The sequence below is a fragment of the Clytia hemisphaerica genome, unplaced genomic scaffold (genome assembly GCF_902728285.1).
Source record: "Clytia hemisphaerica strain Z4C2 unplaced genomic scaffold, Clytia hemisphaerica genome assembly, whole genome shotgun sequence".
In the NCBI taxonomy this organism is placed as follows: domain Eukaryota; kingdom Metazoa; phylum Cnidaria; class Hydrozoa; order Leptothecata; family Clytiidae; genus Clytia; species Clytia hemisphaerica.
In genome coordinates this window covers 92885-118551 of record NW_027103772.1, presented here as the reverse complement: position 1 = coordinate 118551, position 25667 = coordinate 92885, and the positions used below count along the sequence as shown (strand labels likewise).

At 36.1% G+C, this 25667-nt stretch overlaps 3 protein-coding genes and 1 long non-coding RNA gene across 5 annotated transcripts in view; 1 reads left to right on the top strand and 3 right to left on the bottom strand.

Annotated features, from left to right (window-relative positions):
- The window catches only part of LOC136806070 (kinesin-like protein KIF3A), a 58788-nt gene that overhangs the window by 16622 nt on the left and 16499 nt on the right, over window positions 1-25667 (top strand). For both annotated transcript variants that reach the window (XM_067062640.1, XM_067062639.1), the window contains exons 9-13: window positions 19815-19953; window positions 20488-20582; window positions 22688-22757; window positions 23218-23301; window positions 24243-24361. In XM_067062640.1, coding sequence (XP_066918741.1) covers window positions 19815-19953; window positions 20488-20582; window positions 22688-22757; window positions 23218-23301; window positions 24243-24361 — 507 coding nt within the window. The remainder of the gene's footprint in view (window positions 1-19814; window positions 19954-20487; window positions 20583-22687; window positions 22758-23217; window positions 23302-24242; window positions 24362-25667) is intronic.
- LOC136806065 (zinc finger MYM-type protein 3-like) lies at window positions 1546-2963 on the bottom strand. Its single transcript, XM_067062635.1, has 2 exons — window positions 2715-2963; window positions 1546-2674 (listed from the first exon to the last, which is right to left on the bottom strand). Exons 1-2 carry the CDS (start codon window positions 2961-2963, stop codon window positions 1721-1723), a joined length of 1203 nt encoding a protein of 400 aa, XP_066918736.1. The 3' UTR covers window positions 1546-1720.
- LOC136806087 (uncharacterized) lies at window positions 10821-13484 on the bottom strand. The gene is made up of 3 exons (XM_067062658.1): window positions 13315-13484; window positions 12431-12611; window positions 10821-11404 (listed from the first exon to the last, which is right to left on the bottom strand). Exons 1-3 carry the CDS (start codon window positions 13482-13484, stop codon window positions 10934-10936), a joined length of 822 nt encoding a protein of 273 aa, XP_066918759.1. The 3' UTR covers window positions 10821-10933.
- LOC136806068 (uncharacterized) lies at window positions 15672-18359 on the bottom strand. The gene is made up of 3 exons (XR_010846515.1): window positions 17835-18359; window positions 16849-17020; window positions 15672-16440 (listed from the first exon to the last, which is right to left on the bottom strand). It is a non-coding gene; the product is annotated as an uncharacterized lncRNA (long non-coding RNA).

The window sequence follows — 25667 nt, the reverse complement described above, 5'->3', positions numbered from 1 at the left end:
AGTACAATATAATGTTCCGGGATGTTCACTATTCCTGGTTGTTCTCAAAAAGGTTGAAAAGTAAAACTGCGTAAAAATAACATTTAATTAATAATGTTTCAATTCTCTCTCAATTATTTTCTTATTAGGAAAAATTACGATAAAATAATCCGAAATTTGAAAGCCGTGGTTATACTACATTAATATCTTTAAAAAATTTGAAATTTTTTAATCAAAAGTACATTAAAGAAATTAACTATTTTCTTTAAAGTCTTTTTGAAATGTTTGTATTTTGTATCAAATCTTCAATCGTTTTTTTTCTCAACTCATTTTTCACTCAACAAACGACATATAGACGATCCTATCGTCTACACAAGTTCACTAAAAAAGGGAATATTTTAAGAGAGGCGTGATAAATTCGGGCGGAGTAAGCAGTGGCGGAGATGTTTACAGTGTTTCAAAACTCTACCGCCACTTTTTTCCCGTAAACCGCCCTGACGCCCGAACTTTTTCCCGCGTTTACTGACCTTTAAACGGACGATAACATCGTCTACAAACGACATGAGTGAAAGGAGGAAGGCTGCAACACGTATATTGTGCTAATTCTTTTGAAATGGAAATTTGAGAGGAAATATTCGAAAAAGAAAAGTCGAGCTTAAAAGGTCTTGCTGGGTACGCAAGTGGTTAAAGTTGAGGAACGAAAAAAGTGCCTACAACAACATATTTACTGAACTTCGTCTACGTAAGCCCCAGAAGAATTCTATATCACAGGATGAACACAGAAACTCATGTGGCTGATACCCATCCATTATGCAAAATCTTTCTCTTATCATATCTTTCACCCCTATCTCATATTAGCCATATTACAGTTTAAAAATTCCAAACCCTAGAAAATCCATTCATAAAAAAAAAATGTACAGAACTATCATGTCGGTGCCTTTGATCTCGAGAGAAGTGAAGAAAAAAGGGAGTTTCTAAACATCGACCAGAAATGACGACCACGACCAGCGACCACGACCGGCGACCAGATAAATTTGGGTTATCGAGTTTATCTGCTCTCTCCACCGTAGAGAACATCCAAATCGAGTCCTGGTGTGGCTTTCAAATGAACCACTGAGCACGTGGCTGAGAAAATTACTGTAGCTTAGAATACTAAAAGTGACCTTTGACGTTACCAGTAATTTTCTAGACAAAGTGACACTTTTTGACAAAAATATTGATAGGGCAATTAAGTGTGATGCCTGTAAACTTTATGTGTTAGTAATCGTATGACTTTGAGGGCAATTTAGGAAAAATAGCCCGAGGTTCATTTTGACGTTTTTTGAAATTGCCCGAACGAAGTGAGGGCGATTTCAAAAAACGTTAAAATGAACCGAGGGTCTATTTTCCCAAAATTGCCAGAGAAGGTCATACTATTCCGGATTAATCGTATGACATGAAATAAATTTTTGAAAAAAACAAATAAATCGAAAATAGTTTTAATAACTTAAAAACTTTTTTTTATTATTGAAATCTTTAACCGAAAAATGTTTCCAGAAAACAGTGAAAAATATAGAGACACGATTATGCCATTTGTAATCACTTTTAAAACAGTATTATTTTTAACCCAATGAAACATCTCTAAAAAGCAACATATTTTTTAAAATTTTACAATTCACACAAAAAGTTTTCAATAAACGTAATCATAACAACAACACTTTACTCATATAATAACAACTGCCAATCCATTGTCATAGAAAGTTTATTGCGACTGGGAATCAGAGTCACTGTATATAACACACTTTCTTCTCTTTTTGGGCTTTGGAGAAGCACTTTGGTTTATGTTAAACGTACAATTATTGAATACATTCGCGTTCGATGAACTTTGAGGTTGCACTGACTGCATAAAAGATGATTGAGATAGCATTGCATTGATAGGACGTTTTCCTGAAATTGCATTCGACATTCTTTTGAACTCCTGTTGATCTCCAGGGTCGTAGTTTGATAATCCTTTGGTAGAAGTGTGACCAGTAACTTTGATGATTGCAGTCTCAGGGATTTCTGCTTCTTTCAACTTTTTAACCGTGTTCTTACGCAGACTGTGATTAGTTAGATTTTCATCTAAAGAAATTTCAGTGTCAGAAATCAGTGCTTTCATAAAGGAGGAAATTGTATTTTTCCCAACAGGAGATGTAGTGTACCATACACTGGAGTTAGTAAAGTTAGCCTTTGGTGTCAAATAGAATCTTCCTGTTTTTCTCAAAGAATCAGGACGTTTCGAAATGTAATATTCGAGTAATTTCACTGGACAACGGTCTCCATCAGTCGAGAACATTTTTGGATTTGTTACTCTGGGTTTGTGGTGTATTCCTTTGTATCTTGTTTTGGTAGGATCTTCTAAAAATTCTACATACTTTTCTCCACTTTCATCCGTTTTAAACAAGAAATTATCCATCGACATAGTTGTGTGCTCTTGGCGGCCTCTCAATCCAAAATGCTGTGTGGTAAGAAACCAGACTGTATGGAGTAAAGCCTTAGGGTTGGTTTTGCCTAACTTTCCAACGTTCCAAAGGATTTCCTCTTCTTTGTTAGTTAAAGCACGGCTTGCGTTTGGTCTTCGACCTAGTCCATTTTCTCTGAGTGTTCTTGCTTTTCCTTCGAGAATCTTGTTACATTTAGTGAACTCAATATCAGTAATAATTGATTTTGGATAGTTCTTTATCTTTCAAATATCGATATAAGCTGGCCTGCCTGACACGAAGGCTGTCAGGTTCATATTCTTTACCATCCTTTTTCGTCAGTTCAGCGTAAAATTGAGACAGAACATCGTCCAATTCGTTTGCAGTATAATTTTCAAGGTCTGATTTCTTGTTTCTTTCTTTGGCCCATGATTGATAAGCATTTAACCAAGTCGATGTCGATCGTCTTGTATTCTTGCTCTCAGATTTCTCACTCAATTTCTGCAGCTCTTCTTCACTCAACAGTTTGAATCTGCCCTTCGCCATTTTATTTTTATTTTGTTTGGTTTGGTAGTCATAACAAAAAACAATTTATTTTTGATGGAACAAAAAACATTCGAAAATCTGAAAAGATTCGAATTCGAATCGAATTCGAATTCGAATCTTTTAGGCACTGTCTACATTGTGAAAAAAATTAAATGCGGGCCGATTACAAGAGCGGGCAATTAATGATTAATCGGCCCTGCGAGCTCGGGACTTTTGTACTTTGCTGTAATCAGTCATACGATTATACACCAAATATTTTAATTATGCTGAATAAGATGCCTTTAGTATGAATACGTAGATCCCACGTAGATAGAAATTGTCAGTAGGTAAAAGCTGGGAAGGGCAGTTTTAGAGATATCAATTCATCAATTATTCTATTGTCCTTATATTGTCAAAATGACTTATTTTGACAAAATAATGATCTGATGATCAAATATAAAGCTTCTTAAATGAATTTCAGCAAAAAATTTGCCATTAATTAATTTGATGCCGAAAATACAAAAAGATAGAAATTGACACCCCATTCAAGCTCCAAGAGCGTTGGAATGGCTGTTCTATACGTTTTGCACGTGGCTTTATAATTACTGTAGGTGAGACAGGGGTGAGCTTTACTCTTCAATTCGATAAATAATTGATCATAAGAGAAAGACTCTAAGGTGGAAAAAGAGGAAAAACTCGATAACCCAAATTTATCTGGTCGCCGGTCGTGGTCGCTGGTCGTGGTCGCCATTTCTGGTCGATGTTTAGAAACTCCCAAGAAAAAAACAACCAAAAAAATGGTAAAGAATCGCAAGAAATAATTTCTTTTTCAAGAATTCATACGTCTTTATTGGTCAGCCTAAGCTGAGCATTCAAATAGGTAAAATTTTCCAGTTCCATAAGACGGCAAAAAAAAAATCCGATTTCCCGATCTCACTTCGATTTCTAAACTTTCTTCCGATCGGGTTAACTTTTTGGGTACTTTTAGCGTGCGTTGTTTTTACAGATCATAATATCATAATGTGGTGTAGTCTGAATCGCAGACCTCTACAAAACCACAGGTAGTATAGGTCTGCTTAATAATCTACCAACCGCTTTCCGGTTCGCAAAGGAAATCTTGGCGAGTAATTTGATTGACATTGATGTGCGCGCAAAAACGATCGTTTCGAACGTTTTCAATGGAATGTTTACATTTGAAATTCGAATCCCAGACCAGAAAAACAAAACAGAAAAAAGATAAAAAACAATCTGATGCGCGCATTATGTACAGTCTGTAGATTTATTTTTGACTTTTGCTTTTATAAGATATCTGGTCTGTAAATTTATCAAAACTTTTCCATCAGCTCTTCGGTCGAAGCTCAAAAAATACAAATATGAACACAAAAGTGAAAGAAAACAACCAGAAACACTCCAACCTCTTCGCAAAGAATTGAAGCTAAGTACCTGAAAAAATACAAAGACCACACAGTATTGAAAAGTGAAATGCCAAAGCTGAAAAAAAGTTCTTTGTTTGTTTTAACATTTAAAGGCCCTTGTTGAAGGCACAACAACACTCCCTTTTTGTGGAATCATAAAGAAGTAATGTCAGAAATATTCAATATGATCCCCAAAATGTACTGTATATACATAACTAGAATACCTTGAAATAATCTGCAACATATCTGTAGAACTGACAAAACAATTATCTGGAGCCAAAGTGGTCAACGAATCCAGTGTGGTAAAAAATTATACACTCATGCAAGTCCAAATCAAATTAAGCATCAAATGTAGTTTTATGAAGCAAAATTTGTTGGTGCACACAGAAGATACATCAGGGCACTTAAATTCAATAAATCTAATTTCCATCTTTTACAAACTCCACATTAAACAAGAAAGGAGGAAAAAACACAAAACTTCCTTCCGCTACTTTTTTTCAAATCCAAATATATTTTCCAATCTATGATTTGGTGCCTCACAGAAAATTTAAACATTACGTAATGTTATATTTGTAGACACTCGCCAGCTAAAAATGTCTTTAGCCGTATATCGGCTAAAGGCGGCAAATCTCTGGACAAAGGAAATATAGCTTATTAAGCATCCTCTATAAGGAGCACGAATCCGTTAGTGGATGCCAGCAGCCTAAATGTGGTGTTTCAAGATGGCGCTCAAGCGATAAGTCAGATGTGATAAGTCAGTGTATACCAAAGTATTTCCAGTGTAAATCTGTTTGCAAGCTTCAATTTCTGTCATTTATTTTTTTAACTCGGCAAATCAAAGACATGATTTTCATCAAGGGGATTCTTTGCTACATCTTTTGAAGGTTTAAACCGTTTGCTCAAGTTTTTGTTTATGTTGAATTTTCTGAACTTTCTATTGCTGCTTTTTTATTAGTTTTTGCAATAAAAACATATTTTTCTTGTTTTGCCTCTAGGTGGGATTGATGGTGTTAAATGTATTGGAATTTGATAAAGTTTACAAAGTACAGCTACTGTCTAAATTTGATAAAGACTGATGCAATCGTGCTTTTTTGGACTTGTTGTTTGGACGTGGTAGAAGTTGATAAGGCGAATCGCAAAAATTGTTTGGTTCCCGTCATTTCTACTTTAAAAAGTGGGGGTCATTCGGTCGGTCGGTCGAAAATATTTTTCTTTTAAGAAGCAGCTACATCTTGTTGAAGGGAATCCGTGTGGACTGATCCAAATAAAATTTAAACATTAGTAATGTTTATTTGTAGACACTCGCCAGCTAAAAATGTCTTTAGCCGTATATCGGCTAAAGGCGGCAAATCTCTGGACAAAGGAAATATAGCTTATTAAGCATCCTCTATAAGGAGCACGAATCCGTTAGTGGATGCCAGCAGCCTAAATGTGGTGTTTCAAGATGGCGGCTCAAGCGATAAGTCAGATGTGATAAGTCAGTGTTATACCAAAGTATTTCCAGTGTAAATCTGTTGCAAGCTTCAATTTCTGTCATTTATTTTTTTAACTCGGCAAATCAAAGACATGATTTTCATCAAGGGGATTCTTTTGCTACATCTTTTGAAGGTTTAAAGCCGTTTGCTCAAGTTTTTGTTTATGTTGAATTTTCTGATACTTTCTATTGCTGCTTTTTATTAGTTTTTGCAATAAAAACATATTTTTCTTGTTTGCCTCTAGGTGGGATTGATGGTGTTATAATGTTATTGGAATTTGATAAAGTTTACAAAAGTACAGCTACTGTCTAAATTTGATAAAGACTGATGCAATCGTGCTTTTTTGGACTTGTTGGTTTGGACGTGGTATAAGTTGATAAGGCGAATCGCAAAAAATTGTTTGGTTCCCGTCATTTCTACTTTAAAAAGTGGGGGTCATTCGGTCGGTCGGTCGAAAATATTTTTCTTTTAAGAAGCAGCTACATCTTGTTGAAAGGGAATCCGTGTGGACTGATCCAAATTAAACCTTGGCGCACGTTTTGACTGAATGATGGAATGGAATGAACGGCGATAATTAATTGCTATTCCGCTGCCCTGTTGAATTTATTTATTATGGTTGTGTGTTTATTCCACCAAGGCGGTAAAGCGATCGCCCAAATTCATAGACCAATCAAAAGGGAGTTTAAAGCAAAATGGGGGAAAAATGAGCTTCCCTGCATAGTTATGAATTTTAAGTTTTGCTTTCGATTATCATTTGCCACCAGCAAAGTCTTCAAGATGGTTGTGTGCATGTTGTGTAACTTGACGGTACAAAACTACAAAATTTATACGCAGACTGGATGCAAATTATGTTTTTCTGGCCTTGCCAAATTTTGGCTTTGACTGAATAGCAGTCAGTTTTTACGTACCTCATTGGTTTTGCAGACAACTGACAAATGGTTTTTGTAATTTGACCAACTCTACCAAAATACAGTTCCTGTTGAAATGTTATAAATATGAACTACGTTTTGCTAAGTTTTTGATGCAAATTGTGTTTTTCTGGAGTTTGCGCTTTGTAGTAGGGGGAATTTTGTTCGATTTTTTGGAAACGCTTGACTGTTTTGTTAGAAGCACTTGTTATACATTTTTGGAAACCTAAGGGGTAGGGGAATCGAAATTACTATGTTTCCAATTTTTTTTCGGACACTTTGGTGTGATTTTCGGACAAATATGACGGTCTCAGGCAAAAGTCATAGGGTTAAAAGTTAATGAAAATTTTAGCTCGAGAAAACGGAGACCTGTTGTATATTATTTGGAAGCTTTCAAAAAATTAAGATTAGAGATATATTGCAAGTATAGGTAATTTCTGTACCTAAATCGAGATATTAACCCTTGAAAACCGTGTTTTTCAGCCAGAAACAGCTATTTTGTCCAGTTTTTGCGCTTTTTGAAGCTCAATATCTCGAGATAGGTACTGAAATCACCTATACTTGCAATATATGGGGCCCCCTAGCGGTTTGCGTGAATGCGTGAATGGGCTTTTTTGGTTGCGTGAATGCGTGAAAATTGAAAAAAAATTGCGTGAATGCGTGAATTAAAAAAACTTGCGTGAACGTGAAAATCCATTTTCTATTGCGTTGAATGCGGGAATCTGCCCTGTTTTTTACGTGAACTCGGGGAATTTCCCTTTTCACCCAGTTTGCAGAACGTGGCACGTTTGTTCGAGATTTTGAGTGCAGCACTCGCCAAAAGTCGAGTGCAGTACATATTTTTTTTTTTATAAGCATAACGTTTATAAACATATGCAGGCTCAGTTTTTGGTCACTAAACAATGGCTCTATTGTTTGAGAACAATAGAATGCTAAGCATAATGCGAGCCTGATGTAGGGGTAGACACTTGCTTATAAAAAAAAAACATGTATAGTTTAGTCAGGCCTCACCACAAATTTTTAATTCAAAGAAATATTTAATACCCATGATGCAGACTTTTGAGAACCTCATTTCTTGGCAAAATCAGTCTGAAATGGAGTCGTATTTAAGCACATCAGAGTGTGAAAATAGAAATTTTCCCTGTCGGCGCAAACCATGGTTGCGCCTCCCTTAGTCACTATGTTTTCGGCCCCTCCACGTTAGGAAATCAAGACGCGAGCCCTGATTAAAACTATTCTTTTTAAAATTTTTGTTTGCTCGCTTCGCTCGCAACAAATGTTCATCCTTTTACCTCAAACCGCAAACTATCAAGCGATCGTACCTCGCCTCTTAACGAATTTAGACTACATTCTTTTTCAATGGTGTTAAAGATGGTATTTTTAGCCAACCGCGAGGTGACAGAAATGCAAAAAATTTCCTCTCTGCGCAAACCATGGTTGCGCCTCCTTACCTCTTAGCTAAGCATTATGGTGTCACCCAGGAGTTTGTTTGACCTATTATTGATAATGATTAAGATATTTTTTGTATAAAAATTCGCATGCAGCGCATATCTTTTCACTTACTATCGCGTTACCTTAACTGGAGAAGTTTCACCTTTTCTAAACGACAGTGACATGTTAGAAGAATAAAATATTTTGCGTGATGGCATGTGATTAAAGTTAAAAACTTACGTAGCGCTTTAAGCTAATGTGCTTATAGTCAGGTGTACAGGAAAAAAATCACTACTGAGTTAAGTTTTTCTCAAGTGCATGACCAGATCCGGTCGAAAAATCTCGAGTGTAGCAGCCTTGCCATTTTGGTTCCGCTGGGGCGCCTCGTATACGAGGGCATTCTACCATTTATAGTAGATTGCAATGTCTAACGTCTACCCCACTCTCGACTACTTAACAAAAAACAAACGACTTCTCTGATAATTCAGACTCTGCAAACTGGCTTTTCACCCAAATGTGTAGAAATGTTTGACAATTTCCCCGATTTTTCCGAAAATTTCCCCGATTTCCCAAAAAATCGGGTTTGCGTGAATTTCGAGAAAAACTTGCGTGAATGCGTGAATTGCGAAAAATTTTTGCGTGAATGCGTGAATTTAGGGTCCGCTGGGGGGGCCTCATATATCTCTAATCCTAATTTTTATACAACAGGTCTCCGTTTTCTCGACCTAAAATTATCATTAATTTTTAACCCTATAATTTTGCCTGAGACCGTCATATTTTTCCGAAAATCACACCAAAGTGTCCGAAAAAAAATTGGAAACATAGTAATTTCGATTCCCCTACCCCTTAGCTTTCCAAAAATGTATAACAAGTGCTTCTAACAAAACAGTCGAGCGATTTTACAAAATGCCCTCTACTATTGTGACTTAAAGTTTGTAGCTTGTTAGTTTAAAGTGTTATTGGAGTTTTATCAAGTAAAACAAAAAGTACAGTTTCTATGTATATTTGATGGATATCTTTATTCAAGTCTTTATTTTGGTTCTGACGTTTTGGCAATTTTCTTATTTATTATTTCTAGATAAGATATGGATATTGTCACTCTACATCCAACAGAAAAAATGTATCATAACTGACTGGAATGAAATTAACAAAAAGTTTAATTACACTATGTTTCTCTTTTATTTTATAGTAATGAACTACAGCTTAATTGTTTGATGTCATAGAAACAGTGCTACAATGCTAAAGAGAAGTGTACTGTGATCTTCTCGTGGGGGGGGGGGGGGGGTTGGAGGAGCTCTCAGGCTTGTTTTAAATAATTTTAAATCAAGTTATCAAATGTTTCACATTTTGTACATTATTCAACATTTTTAGTCTACTCTGTTTCAGTACATCTCTTACATCTGTTAACCCACTTATTAAAGCTATCTAGCTAAGCTCTATTGGCTGACCTTCCAGCCTCGGCTGGTTTATTTTCTTTAAAAGAGGGCTGTTACACTTGTAAATTTTTTAATCATAAAGACTTGATTAAGAAATTTCAGAAATTTTGAAATAAATTAATGTAATGTAACCAAAAGTTACAAAATAAATTATTATTAGGCGAGACCAATTTGATTAGTTGTTTTTTACGGGCCCGACCGATTCTGAAACTCTAAAAATCGAAATGAAAATAAAATTGATTTTAGTAGTAAATTTTTATTTTGATTGTTTTACAGACTGCCAAATTTTTCAAACTTTAAATAGTTTTTCCACGGTTTTGAAAATTTTATGTTAAATTTTTCATTTTATCCGTGTATTCGAGCTTTTGTGTCTTTTTATTTTTGTAAAGATGTAGTTGTTTCTGCCTTTTAGGAGATTTCATGGATGAAATTCTACTTTTATTTTTGTTTTTTCGCCAACCGACCTTCGTTTTTTGGTAGCTTGGCCCGTAAACAACAAATTAAATTGGCCTGGCTTTACAATTATGTATAAATTTTAACTGGTCTTTAAAATAAACGTTTGTGAAAGTTGGCACGTGCTCTTGTGTTTATTATGATTGGAACTACTACACGAAATTCGAGTTCAAAGATAATTAGCAATTGAAAAAAGTTGAGGGTATACATGTTTTTTTTATAAGAACATCCAAAATTATATTAAACCTTCTGATGTTCTTAACTTTTTGAGTTTTAAGCCTAAAAATGTTCTTAACATGTTCCTATTTTTGTCCATTTTCCTAAGAAATCGGGTGTTTTAGAGTCTGCAAAGCCTTAAAATGTTCTTAACTCGCTCTTAACATTTTGGCCACCAAAGCCTCAGTGGACTCTCATTAATTCGAACTTCTATTATTCGAATCTTTCCATAATTCGAACTAATTCTCAGTCCCAATCAAGAAAAAACCTACGTAAAATTCTTTCTATAATTCGAATCTCTCTATAATTCGAACAAATTATATTTACAGTTCAAGTTCGAACTAGCAAGATATATATGTGAAGAAATTCAAAGAATTTCTGTCCAACTATCTTCTTTCAGGAGATTTGGGTGGCAGAGCAGCATATGCATTTCGTCCTTATTAGGACTCGTCAGCACTGCATACTGCACCCTGGTTAGGCGGATCGAATTGCCTAGCATCTCACGCCATAAAACTAATTGTGGCGCAGACAATATATATATAGGTATATAGTTTGTTCTTATAAAATAAACGTGTAATTGTTTAAAAATTAAAATTTGTTAAAAATTTGATTACAAGCAGGAAGTTTGTTATTTATTGGTGTGTCTCTTTGTTGCATTCACCGCTGTTTAATACGCAGCAAAATGATTCGCAAGATGCTACTCATCGATTCCTTGCCAACGAAAATCACTCCAAAATATGCATGACCTTCTTTTACCATTGTGGTGATTCTCAAACACCAAAACAACAGGTCATTGAAAACCAAACTCAAGCAAGTTGTCACTCGATCTGCCATGTCGTAATAATATTTTTCTTGTTCCAAGCCTGAATACGAAGTTGTTATGAAAGCAGACATTAGCAAAGCGGTGTAGAAGAAAAATAACCAAACTGAGCCATAATTTTGGAAACAACCAACATCTCCAAACATCAGCTCTGCCATATCTATAATGTCCAGCATAGAGAACCCAGTGATTAGTGTACTCATTTCCTTCTCATCTGGATATGGGTACATCATGTTTGTGATGACCAACATTGGGAGTGTCCATAATAAAATATGGAATGCATTAGTGTTGCCAGTTTCTTCCAAAGTCTATAAAGGACGTGAGAAAAAGGTTCGAAAGTCATGTTATTAGCCTCACCTAGTCGATTTTTATCGATGGATCACTTATCGATAAGACTCGATAATCGATTGCTAATCGAGTTTTAAGAATCTTGATTACCTGCGATCTAATCGATTGTTATCGATGTTGAGAATCGATTAAGAAAGCATACAAATGATTAGCCGATGAAGTCTTTAATGGTCAATATCTTATCGGCCTCCTGGGACCGAGGAGGGCACCAGGTTAGCGAGGTGACAATGTCCGAGCCAAAGTTCGGAAATTGACCCTGTGAAACACCGAATTTAGAAAATTTCGTTCCTTTAACGTATTGACAACCGCCTTTGAGAGCCAAATTTCAGCTAAAATCTTCGAACTTTGGTCTGAATTACAAATATTATTTCCCTGTTAGGGGGCCAATTTTTTATATTCCCTGTCAGAGACTCTATTTCCGCTTTATTACGGTTTTTGTATCTTCGTGAGAGATTTATGAATAAAATAATAAAGACACTCATTTCACCTAAGCGCCCTCGCCCCCGTGGTCTTATTGAATTCGAAAAGTTTGCGAATTACGATTTAATCATTTGTTTGAGACTCGGTGGCGTGAAAATGAAGTACCTTTTATCGGCCATTTTTACACCGGCCCTTATTGGCGTTATTTTTGGGCTCGTGGCGTAATAAGGGCCGACGTTAAAAATGTTTATCGTTATTTCTCACTTTAAAGGATTTTAGGTATGATTCGAAGACGAAAAATATCCAATGTTTGTTTTACTCCATAAACTTCAGTGAAATAATTAATATATTTAAAAATCGGTGATTTTTGATAGATTTTCATAAGTTTACTACTGAAAAATTACATTTTAATGTAAATTTTAGTCATTATTTACTAATTTGAAGCATAAGTAGCCATTTTTACAAATTTTGGCGTTATTAACGGCCCTAAGTGGCGTAAGCCCAAAATTAGGCTGTGGCGTAATAAGAGTGCCGGCGTAAAAAGGACCGATAAGAAGGTATCTTACCACACATTCTGATCTTTGTCTTGCAATTGTAACATTTTGTGCTTTCAAAGAATCGTTAGCATTCAAGTGCGAATAATGCAATGCGATTCCATACTGCACAAAACATGCCAGGATAAATGCAAAATTGGACAAGTTGACTTTATGGATGCAAAACGTCAAGTAGCGATTACGTGTATCGTCTCTGGATAAGAAAATAATAACCGCAAGGAAATATAAACCTTTAAAACAGTAAACCAATTCACTACTAAAATCACAAAAGTTAAAATCTACTGTTTATTAATTAGTACAGAGTTTGTCTGTACTCTCTGGTGCCTAATATACGGGGGGGGGGGTGAAAAAATTTCAAATTTTAATAAACGGTTGGACCTATTACAGGCCCTTTTACTGGGGGGAGTTGGAAATTGTGCCTCTTTATAGACTAAGTAAGTAAGTAAGTAAGTCTGCGACCGCAGTCGGAGGCGACCCGAAGGCTCCTGTTTCGATAGCTATCTACCCGAAGGTAGGGGAGGGCGCCACTCTTTCTCCCTGGATTTCTCCACTTACCCTTGATCCTTCTCTTAGTTGCTGAGCATCAAGCAGAGAGGCATCAAGTACCATTTTGGGAATCTTTGGTATGACCCGGCTTGGGGGTTGAACCCACAACCTTGCGAACCGTAGCCGGATGCTCTACCACTGTACTACGGTCGCTTTATAGACTAAAACTTTGCTATTTAGAGCGAAATAGCTGTAAATATTTTCAAAATTAATATACGAGGGGGGTCCTAATTCGGTCCAGGGTTTTGTGTACAGTTCCTTTAGACTTAACCCATCAAATAACACTACTCCCGTACTCCTTATCTCTGTAAATTTTCTAATATTAAAAAAGATCTCGACATCGCCCTTACCCTTGTTTGACAATGAGCCAATGTAAACCGAGCCATATGACAGCTCCAACCACAGCCCAAGAAATGACAAATATGCGTGATACATCTTTACCTTCTCGTTCATTTGCATCTACGTTAATAAAAGACTGCCATGTGTAAGCAGGGCATAAAAAATCATTCGTGGTACGCATGTACCAACCAAACGTAATAAATTCTTTCCTCTCATCTTTTTTTATGTAATAATTTCTTCAAAAATTTATTTTTTTTTCAAAAGTTTTATTTCCAACAGTAAATAATTTTTTCTAAAAAGAGCCTTTTAAAAAAGCTCTAAAGTATGTATGTATTATTTGGATTAGCATATAATACTAGCCATAATTCGGCAAAAATAATCGTTGCGAAGCTACCGAAAAGTGTTGGTTTTCTTGAGGGTGATGGCCAGAAAGTCTTGACCTCTCTGCACAACCAAGCGTAATAAATTCTTTCCTCTCATCTTTTTTTATGTAATAATTTCTTCAAAAATTACTCTGTCGTTTACCTAGCCTTTTTGGTCAAAACTCTCGAGTTTCTTTTTATATACTTTTATAGTCTTGTGTCATTGCATGAATTTTCCTAAACCATTCTTGATAAGCAGACAAAAACATGAATATTAACGTATTAGTAAAAATAGTCATTGTGTAAATATTAAACAGGGAAATTGCCTATGACACTGGCAGGGAATTTCCAAATGGTTCTTGGTATCGCTCTTGACAACTATAACAACATAATGAATATCCACAGACCCGGTAGGATTTATTCAGCCAGTGGGGATAAAAATAACGGACTGAAATTCGATGGGGATTGATATTCCCATATTTTTTATGGCTTGGGATTTCAATTATTTTGTTTTCAAGTCAAAAAATTCACTGATGATAGGAAAGATATGCAAAATAGTTTGTAGAGAGGATTGGCTTATTTGATTATTTTCAGTTGGGACAAAAATTGGAGGCTAATTTCCCACCAGGGACGATATTTTGGCCAATTTTTCCAGTGGGAAGGGGTCACAGTGGGTCTGGTGTTGTCGAATTTCGGTACATGACCCCAAACAAAAATTTATCATGGTAGTGGACAGAAGAGAAATTCCCTACGGAATTCTTTATTGACTCCTTTGGAGCCATGCAGACTCAATTGCCTGGAAAATTGTTCCACTTTTTTTAAGAACAGCAATGTTTTATGAACAATAAGGATAAAAAATGTCGAAAAATAAAAACAATTTGAGAACAATGCTAATGAACAAGCCTAGGATACTGTTAGATTTTAGCCTGTTGTTCATCTAACAGATTTTGCTGATGATAAAGGCCTTATCAGCTCTACCCTATAAAGGATGCATGAAGTCTTTTAAAAGGCTCTCAATTCTGCTTTTCAAAGCTCATTTTTTAACTTGTCTTTTCTGCTAAGAAATACAAAATATGCAATTGCAATAAAAAAATTAGCAGGGGGTCCCATTTTGAGCCTCCCCAAAATGCACGAAATGTTATAAAGCCCCCCCTGCCATAGATGTTTCCCCTATCTAAAAATAGGAAGACACTCAAAGGGCTAATGAAATACTAAGATGTAACTTATATAAACATCATATATCCATCAACGCCCGCTCTTTTAGTTTCAGTAACGGGGGGGGGGCGGTAAATAGGAAAAGAACATAGACTTTTCTTTCTCATTTTTAACTTCGGTGGTGCAAGACCTAATAGATATTTTCAGAATAATATAGAGGCCTTGCTAATGGCTCCCCTGGGGGTGGGGGGTCTTACTCTGGCAAAAAGGGGGTACGGGGGAGACAGGCCCCGATACTAATACTATTCCCGCTTGCCGTATCGAAAAGCACATATTGATGAAGTCAGCAAAATTACGTACTGGGGGACATGCCCCTAACGAACATTTTACCGCTGCTTAGGGTACCTTTTTTCACCTCTACCAGTCCTAGGTAGGGTCGCAAAAACACTAAAAGAGAAAAATCAAACTCTCTTTATAGGGTACCTTTTTTGGAAATTTTGGGAGAAAAAGTAGAACATTTTTAGAAAATTAGGGAACTTTATTCCCATTCAGGGTCACATTTTGGCAAATTATGGCAAGATTTTTCAAAAAATGTGTCCAACGTAGGGTCATTTTTTGGACCTCAAAGGAACACCCCGTCAGTGGGCAAGGGTAGAACCCTCCCCCCTCGGCTGGATTTCATGATCAAATAGAAACATAATTCTAAAATAGTGTGACCCCTCATCTTAAAAGCCTCCCTATAAAATCACTCAAAGGGAGTGGGGGTAGGAAATGAAGGCCTTATAAAAGTAGGGGTACGTAAGGATGAAGTAGATTTTCAAAGGGGAGTAGAGATTTTATGAACATATTTTTGATGATGTATCATAAAGCCTTTAATTTTTTTTCAAATTTTTTATTTCCGACTGTAAATATTTTTTTCTAAAAAGAGCCTTTTAAAAAAGCTCTAAAGTATGTATGTATATTTTGATTAGCATATAATTCTAGCCATAATTTGGCAAAAATGATCGTTGCAAAGATACTGAAAAGTGTCGGTTTTCTTGGAGAATGATAGCCAGAAAGTGTAGTTCTCTCTGCACAATATTGCTCAGTTTAACATAAGTCGAATATATTCTGATTCTCACGAGAATGTCATTTTAATCTTCCCGGCTTTTAATGCACAATAAAAACAATCTTATGCCAGCGCTCAAAACTTCTTTACAGACGAAGATTACTCCAAAATATGCATGACCTTCCTTTGCCATTGTGGTAATTCTCAAAAACAAAAACAACAGATCATTGAAAACCAAACTCAAGCAAGTTGTCACTCGATCTGCTTTTTTGTATGATTCTTCTTTTCCTTTTTGCTGTTCCAAGCCTGAATATGATGTTGTTATGAAAGCAGATATTAACAAAGCGGTGTAGAAGAAAAATAAGCCCGACTGAGCCATAGTCTATGAAACATCCAACATCTCCGAACATCAGCACGGCCATATCTATAATGTCTAACATGGCAAACCCATTTATGAGAGTGTTCATTTTATCTTCCTCTGGATATGGGTACACCATGTTTGTAATGACCAGCATTGGGAGTGTCCATAATAAAACATGAAATGCAGCCGTGTTGCCAGTTTCCTCCAAAGTCTGCGATAAAGAAAAGTTCGAAATAATACACAATGCTGCAGATTCACCCGAGGCTTTGGTCAACCTTGGACGCTGGGGACACGAAAACGGGGAAAATGTCATATATTTATTGTTAGTAGTATCTTAGAGGTCGAGGCCAGGTAGGATTTTTCAAGCCAGTGGGGGGGGGTTGAAAATAACGAACTGAAACTCGATAGGGATTGATATTCTTATATTTCCCCATAGCTGGGGATTTGAATTTTATCGTTTTCAAGTCAGAAGGATTCAGTGGAGATGGAAAAAATAGCAAAATTGCAAAATAAAAAAGTTGAGAATACTCAAAAAGGCTTCAAAAGTTTTGGATGTATAAAAACTTATATACATCTCTGTATACATATAAACAATAGTTTAGAAATGTAAAGGCTTTACCACACAACTTGTTCTTTGTGTTCCGTCAGCAGTTTCATGCGCCTTTAAAGATTCGTTAGCATTCAAGTGCGAGTAATGCAATGCGATTCCATACTGAACAAAACTTGCCAAAATGAAACCAAAATTCGACAAGTTGACTTTGTGGATGTAGAACCTCTTTGTCCCTTTATCCCTGGAAATATACAATTTACACGTTATTTTATAAGATCAAACTATATCAGGACATAAAGCTTCGACGGCAAAAATATTAACAACAATTAAGTTAAGAACATTTTAAGGCTATGCGGAATCTGAAACACCAATTTTCTTAGTAAATTGCACAGGAATACTTACAAAATGGTGAAATTAAGAACATTTTAAGAACATTTTAAGAACATTTCAGACTAAAATTAAGAGTTAATTAAACTTAAGAACATAATCGAAGGTATGAAAGGTCAAAAAGGCACAAATGACGAAACCACATACCTCCCAGCTGGTGATCAACGTTGTTTTAACGTTCATCTAACGTTCACAACGTCCATATAACGTTAGATGGGGTGTACAGCCAGCTGGGCTGTAACATTTGTCCAGACACCCCTCCCCTTTTAGTCCTCAAGGTTGATTCTTTGATTGAACATAGAATGCACCCTCCCCCCTGAGCTTAGGGGGTGCTAAACCATTTTTGCTTGATTGGGGGCTGTATTTTTCAAAAAATACTAGGGGCTAGCTTGCTTGGGGGGGGGCTGAGTGTTGTGTAATAGAACTGGGGGCAGAAATGATAGGGTGAAGATATTTTAAATTATGTTAAAAATCGCTGCTGTGGGGAAGGTTTTAATCCTCTTGAAGAAGTTTTTAAATGCGGCGCAATAAATTTATTGAGAATTTTCATGCTAAATTTCTTTGATATTTTGCTTTGTGAAAGTTGGGGCTATTTTGGGGGCTATTTTGCTGGACCCCTCTGCACACTATGTTGAATAATTTTGAAGGAGAATAGATTATATGCTCACCCTAATTTGACAATTAACCAGTGTATCCCACACCAAATGAAAATTCCAATCACTGTCCAAGAAATGGCTAACTTTCTAGCCGAATATTTCCCATCGTTTTCACTTGCATTCACATTGACAAAAGCTTGCCATGTGAGCAACGCATAAAATACTATCTGTATGATACAAGTCACCGTCAATCGTAATATATTTTGATCCTTCATTTTTTGAAGTTTATGTTTCTTGAAACTTTATGTTATCCTCTGTTCAAAGTTTGTTTTTCAATTTTCAATTCTTTCGAATTCAACACAGCTTTGTTTACGTTTATATCTTTTCACCGATACTGTATTTTTAAGTAATCCAATATACCTGACAGACTTTTTCTTCTTTGAAAAAGGTATTTGCTTGTTTGAAAATCTTTTAAGACACTGTATCATTAATAATGGTAGCTTCTACTATTTTTACTGATTTGCAATAAAAAACAACACAATTCGTTCTATATTTCTCTAACATGAGATCTCCTTCTGTGTCGCCACATGAGCTTTCACATGTAACATGTAATAAACAGATTATGCATACATATGGAAGCAGATGGGTTCCCCTTTCTAAGAAATGTACGGGGAAATAACCGGTGGTCTTGGAAGGGAAATTTTCATTAAATTTTACTGTTCTTGACTACCAAATCTTGTTATTTTATAAGAACAATATATTATAAGAACATAAGGCTTCAATGGCTAAAATGTTAAGGACGAGTTAAGAACATTTTAAGGCTGTGGGACTCTAAAACACCCGATTTCTTAGAAAAACTGGCAAAAATACTCACTAAATGGTGAAAATAAGAACCAGTGATCTTGGAAGGGAAATTTTCATTCAATTTTACTGTTCTTGACAACTATATAAACAATAAGTCTAAGAACATCATTGTTTGTTTGTCGCCACTTTTGTAAACTATTTTGCGACGCCTGTTGACCAAAATAAAAAGTTTTTGCTAGAGGTATGGCCTAGTATCTGAGAAATCTATTTACCTGATCTAGTCAGGTGTCAAAATTACTAGAAACTGATATTTAGATAAACCATTTTCATATAATTTCCTACAAAAAAAATTCCAATCAAACTACTTGGTAATCTAATAAGATAAACAGTTTTTTCTAAACAGTTTTATAGAGACATACAGCTATACAAGGGGAATTTTTGAATAGACGATTTTTCAAGGAACTTTTATGATATCTTGATATCGTACCACAGTTGTGTGAGTTGATTGTGTAATCTTTATTATAGATGAGAAAAATCTGTAAATTATTTTCGTACGCAAAAAGTACCACTGAACAATCCAAGAGTGATGATGTAATCTTTTTCGTAAGATAAAGAAAGTTTTTAATTTAGAGGTCCGGTCGATATTTTCCTGAAGTTTTTCAGTCTTTAGAGCGACTAATTCAAATATTTTCTGATTTTTGCAACCTTTGAGAGACTTTGGAAGGCGAAAAATTGTTCGCACGTACGCAGCACCCATTATTGCCTAAGTACCTCCCCCAGGAAAACTTTGAAGCGCCCAAACGAATTTTTGGCCTACAATTCCAGCTCTTTACTATAATTGCGGTCCTCGACAAAAGATTGCAGACTCAATGAAAAAGCCATTTTTACCCAACCCAATTATTGTACCAGATTTGATCAACTGGACTGCTAAACGGTTTTTCAGAATTTTCAGGTTGAGCAACCTTCATTCGTTTGAAAATCACTTCTTATTCACAAGGAGCCCTTTCAAGCTCTTAACCGCCTGTCTGGGGAATTTCCCCAGTGCCTAAAATGACGGACTTATTTTGCTTTTTTGGGGAACTTATGAAAAGTCTACAGACTCTGTGCAGAAAATCTATTTCTAGTCAGAAAGACAAATTTTAGATTAATCTAATTTTTTAAAGGCCTTTCCAAGTCTTTTGAGACGTCCAAGTGCCTTTTTCTTAGACCAATAATCCCTTTTTTTTGTATCCTTCATTCTTCTGTTAGGTTAAAGATTTGCTAAATCCATCCAACACGCTAGACTCCTTACCTATTCGCTGGTCTACTGAAAATGGTTTTTACGTCGACAATTTATTTTCCGCCGAATGTGACTCTGCGGACGATTTATTAGAGATTTTACGTGAGGGTAAGTTATTTCTATATAGAGTATATAGAGTTTAGGGCTCTTAAAACTCGTTCGTTCGTTCGTTCGTTCGTTCGTTCGTTCGTTCGTTCGTTCGTTCGTTCGTTCGTTCGTTCGTTCGTTCGTTCGTTCGTCGTCGTTCGTTCGTTCGTTCGTTCGTTCGTTCGTTCGTTCGTTCGTTCGTTCGTTCGTTCGTTCGTTCGTTCGTTCGTTCGTTCGTTCGTTCGTTCGTTCGTTCGTTCGTTCGTTCGTTCACTTCTTCGCTAATTCGTTCGTACGTTCGTTCGTTCGCTCGTTCATTCGTTCGTTCGTTCGTTCGTTCACTTCTTCGCTAATTCGTTCGTACGTTCGTTCGTTCGCTCGTTCATTCGTTCTTCCACTCGTTTGTTCGCTCGTTTTCGTTCGTTCGTTCATTCGTTCCTCCACTCGTTTGTTCGCTCGTTCATTCGTTCCTCCACTCGTTCGTTCGCTCATTCGTTCCTCCACTCGTTTGTTCGCTCATTCGTCCATTCATTCATTCATTCATTCATTCAATAGGATCTGGTTACCGTCAGATGGGTGGACACGCGATGAACGATCATTCCAGTAGAAGTCACTGTATGCTCATCATAAACATCCACTCTGAAGAAGAGGTATTGAAAAAAGAAAATTTCTTTTAAGCACACTTTCATTATACTGATTGATGATCGAAGTATCGATTTACGTCCAATTAATTACATACATAGACTACGCGCTTTTTTTATAAGAATATACTTGATGAAATTTGCCAGAAAATTAAGAATATGCTAAGAATATCACAATCATGGAATTGAAGTAATTGAAGATAAGAAGGCTATTTTTTCTGGAGGCATCCGAGAAATGCGAAATATTTTCGGCGAACTGGGTCCAAATCCTTTTTGGACCTACCTCCGGGTACCCCGGTGGAGGTTCTATAAATTAACCCATGTCCGTTCGTCCGTTCGTCCGTCCGTCCGTCCGTCCGTCCGTCTGTTACCAGCTTTTCTCAGGATTGGCTCATTAGTTTTTTCTGATTTTTTGCACAATGATGCAAAATGGCAATGTCCAGAACGTGACGGAGCCCGATTTTTGAGAAAAAATTTATTTGGGCAAATTTGGGCCAAAAACTACCTAAAAATAGGGTTTTTTGGACTTTGTGCAAAATCCTGTCATTACTTTTTTCTGATTTTTTGTACAAAGATGGAGGGCAAGATTCTCTAAAGAATGGCTTAAGTAGATTTTCCCGGAAAATTCTTATTCGCCTTAAAAAACGGATTTTCGTATTTTTGGGGAAATTCCCTTTAACCAAATAAGAAAATATAGCTTTTCTCAATGTTGACTCGTTATTTTTTTTTGATTTTTTGCACAACGATGCAAAATGGCAATGCCTAAAATGTGTCGGAGCCCGATTTTCGAAAAAAAATATATTTGGGCAAATTTGGGCCAAAAACTGCCTAAAAATAGGGTTTTTTGGATTTTGTGCAAAATCCTGTCATTACTTTTTTCTGATTTTTTGTACAAAGATGGAGGGCAAGATTCTCTAAAGAATGGCTGAAGTGGGTTTTTCCCGGAAAATTCTTATCGCCTTAAAAAACGGATTTTTCGTATTTTTGGGGAAATTCCCTTTAACCAATAAGAAAAATATAGCTTTTCTCAATGTTGACTCGTTATTTTTTTTGATTTTTTGCACAACGATGCAAAACTGGCAATGCCTAAAATGTGTCGGAGCCCGATTTTCGAAAAAAAAATATATTTGGGCAAATTTGGGCCAAAAACTGCCTAAAAATAGGGTTTTTTTGGACTTTTGTGCAAAATCCTGTCATTACTTTTTTCTGATTTTTTGTAGAAAGATGGAGGGCAAGATTCTCTAAAGAATGGCTGAAGTGGTTTTTCCCGGAAAATTCTTATTCGCCTTAAAAAACGGATTTTCGTATTTTTGGGGAAATTCCCTTTAACCAAATAAGAAAATGTAGCTTTTCTCAATGTTGACTCGTTATTTTTTTCTGATTTTTTGCACAACGATGCAAAATGGCAATGCCTAAAATGTGACGGAGCCCGATTTTCGAAAAAAAATATATTTGGGCAAATTTGGGCCAAAAACTCCCTAAAAATAGGGTTTTTTGGACTTTGTGCAAAATCCTGTCATTACTTTTTTCTGATTATTCAACACACAAGCTTTATTTTTCCATTCTGAATTTTTGCACAATTATTGTCACTTTTTTCTTATTTTCATCTGATGTTAATCATTAGGTAGGTCCATTCAGCATGTTGCTTGTTTTTTATTCGGATAATACCGTGGTAAGTAACAAGACGAAGGGGGAAGGAAACTCCCCGGGTTTTAGACTAATCAAATAATGTCCATCTATCACTCACAACTTCTTCACATCTTCGTGTCTGATTTTCGAGAGAAAATGAAAATGTTAGTACTCAGTGAGAACTCTTTAACTCGAGCCTCAAAAACTCGAATGTCTCCTTAACTCGAACAAGTTTTCTCGTCCCCTCAGTTAACAAAGCTTTAAAAATCTATATAACTCGGAATTTCATAACTCGAACAAATTTGAGTTCTTCGCGCGCGTGTTCGAGTTATGGAGACTGTATATAAGAAGAAGATAATGTTCCCCATGTATTTGTTCGAGTTATGAAATGAAAAGCATTGTTAACTGAAGGGGACGAGAAAACTTGTTCGAGTTAAGGAGACTCCACTGTATATTAGATAATAAGAAGCTTTCTACTTCTTCAGTTTACTGGAGATGAAGAACCTGGCTTCCCTATCATCAAACATGGCAAAATCAGTTTTGTTGATCTAGCAGGTATTCTTAATTCTTTTGTATATTGCACTCGTTTAATTTTCTACTGTGAACTCTGCTTATTCGAAAAAGACCCTTTTGACGCACTGGTCTGTCCGGTGTTTTCAAACCGGCCCAAAAAAGTGTTGTTGCCGTACACAGGCATGCTTGTCGGGTGTTTTTTTCTGTAACGAAAATGGAATTTTTAACATAATTGACATCCGGTTTTTGAATTGTCCAGTGGTAAAAAAATTTTCTACTTCAACACCGGACATTCGCGTCCGGTGCTTCCGTAAGTACGGTACATTGGCAGGGTCGTATTCGAACGTTTTCAACTTCAAGCCTATCTTTCTTACTCGCTGGATTGAACTATAATAAACGCTAATTTGAATCCCCTGTTAGTCTAATATGAATCAACCACTCATCAACTTAGAATAAACAGTTTGAGAATATAAAATGACGTCATTTACATCTATTTTTGAAGGAAGTGAGCGAGTGAAGGAGACAAAAACTACAGGAGAATCATTGACAGAATCAAACAACATTAATAAAAGCCTGCTTACACTTGGTAAGATTTGTTAGCTTGTGGCCCAACCGGGGGGTACTAGGGTTGCGAGCTGACGGGTATATGCCGCCCGACATTTGACCCTCGGACCCTTAGTGGGACTAAAAAGGAGAAAAAATAGGAAAATTTTGCGAGTTCTACGACCATTATTGGGACTAATTTGACTAAATTTTGATCTTTCAAGGAACAAAATGTTTAAATTTTCCTATTTTTCCGACCCCTAGTTGGACTGAAATTTAATTTTCTGGTTTTTCCAACCCTTACAGGAACTTTAAGGTCTCAAAAAGGGTGCCCCTTAAGGGCGGCACATACCCGTACCCTTCACTTGCCTAAGTACGCCCCCCGGACCCAAAACAAGAAAGAATCAAAATTATTTTTACAAGATTATTAGTCTTTTCAACTATTTAGAGAATATATGTCGGAGCTCTTTAAGCAGGGGGTTTCACTGTTGGTGGTGGAAGAGAGACGGCCCTTTTTTCGAACGGAATGGTGGGAGTCGACGAAAATTTAGACGATATTTCGGTGATTGGGTCTGCTGAAGGAGAAGAAAAATTGGGCAACTTTAGTGTAGAAAAGATGGACTTTAGCAAACTAAAGAGTTTTGCGGAATTTCGGATTGGGCAACAAATAATCATAATTTCCGGAATTCTTGACAAAAACCTTTCAAAGGAATTTTCAGTGGCGAATTTAGGTTTTTTTTGACGGTTTGATGGAAATTAGGAAAATAATCAGCGGAATAGTGGAATCGGGTACCTACTAAAAACCAGCTTTAAATTTACTAATTAAGGGCTCGCTTAAGTTTAAACCGCCAGGTTTCAAATTATTCTGTACACCTAAAGTACTTATATGAGGGCTCAGATCTGATTATTATTGAAAATAAAGAATGGTACAATATTTACTTGAAATCATCAACATCCTTAGTTAAAAATTTCCTTCTCGTACAGGGAACTGTATCTCAGCATTGGGTGATCCACGAAAAAAAGGAAGCCACATCCCATACCGAGAAAGTAAATTAACCAAATTGTTAGCTGACAGTCTTGGCGGTGATGGATACACTCTTATGGTAAGATATAGATTCAAGGTGTTTTCATTAGAAACAACACTTCATTCTTTAAACTGACTTGAAGTTTTTGAGCCATTCCCGAATCCTGATATCTATGTAATTTCAAGTTTGTATTTAAAAGTATCAAGAGTTCACCCAAAATGACCAATTCTGACCCTTTTATTAAGCTAAAACTTTTTATATATAGTACCTGTAACTAAACATATGAGAGAGTAACCGATGGCTTCGACTATGTTCCTGGACGAAAGTGATTTGATTTACCCCCATTAACAAGGCTCACCTCATTCTAGTGCTATACGTTTTTTTATAAGAACATTTTTTGATTCTTTGAGTTTTCAGCCTGTAAATTTTCTTAACATGTTCTTATTTTCACCGGTTTTTGAGTATTTTTGTCCATTTTCCTAAGAAATCGGGTGTTTTAGAGTCCGCGAAGCCTTAAAATGTTCTTAACTTGTTCTTAGTTAGTATTTTGGCCATCGAAGCCTTATGTTCTTATTAAAACAACGTGTAGAAGAACTTTCGAGATGACTCTTTTGGATATTATGAAAACAATAATTTTGCCCAAATATACCGCATGCTCTCATTTCTAATCTATTTTCTGCATTTCATGTTTAATAATGAATTTCGGGTACTGTGAATTAATTAAAATTTTCATTCGTTATTTTTTTTTCAATTTTTTTCAGAAATTGTTCCATTTTTCTCAAATGCACAGGGAAACTTAATTTTCAAAAAATGCCCAAGCCTCTGTCGATTTTTTTTGACTTTGTATATACCTTTTTAGAAGCATTGTTACTTTTTAAAAGAAAGTGTGGTTATTGAAGATCAAAAATGACCAAACAGCTATTGATTGCGACTTTTAATTAGAGACAGATAAACAAGACTTCGGATAAATTTCAGACCCGGTGGAACAGCCATAAAAGTGGGAGGACGAAGGCTCAAAATAAGATAAAATTTGCCAGGAATGCGAGAAAAAGATCTCTTTTGCTCAAAAGTGGTTGAAGTCTCCCCAGTCTTCCTGCTTCGGCCGGCCTAAATTTTACAAATTGTGTGTGGAGCTAAATAGAATATATTTTTCATATTAGCAGACATGATGTTGTTCATCAAACGGAATATTTAATCCTATTATTTAAACCAAAATTAACAAGTATGCAAAAATGGATCGGTTTGATTTCACTTTCGGTCATCTCCGTCGGCTGATTAAGGGTTGATACTGTTCGATTGGGCTATTTCAGAAATAGTCTGTACCCCTATGTTGAGGAGGTGTAACGCTTAGGGTGGTCTGGCAAACATAAAAATCCAGGGGGGT

Bases quoted from the DNA above. Each gene is read 5' to 3' on its own strand.
- LOC136806065 (XM_067062635.1), bottom strand. From the start codon at position 2,963: ATGGCGAAGGGCAGATTCAAACTGTTGAGTGAAGAAGAGCTGCAGAAA. The intron at 2,675-2,714 runs GTCAGGCAGGCC...TGAAAGATAAAG, and splicing joins ATGAACCTGACAGCCTTCGT to AACTATCCAAAATCAATTAT.
- LOC136806087 (XM_067062658.1), bottom strand. From the start codon at position 13,484: ATGCGTACCACGAATGATTTTTTATGCCCTGCTTACACATGGCAGTCT. The intron at 12,612-13,314 runs GTAAGGGCGATG...TTTCTTATCCAG, and splicing joins TGGCTCATTGTCAAACAAGG to AGACGATACACGTAATCGCT. The intron at 11,405-12,430 runs GTAAGATACCTT...CGTCCTTTATAG, and splicing joins GACAAAGATCAGAATGTGTG to ACTTTGGAAGAAACTGGCAA.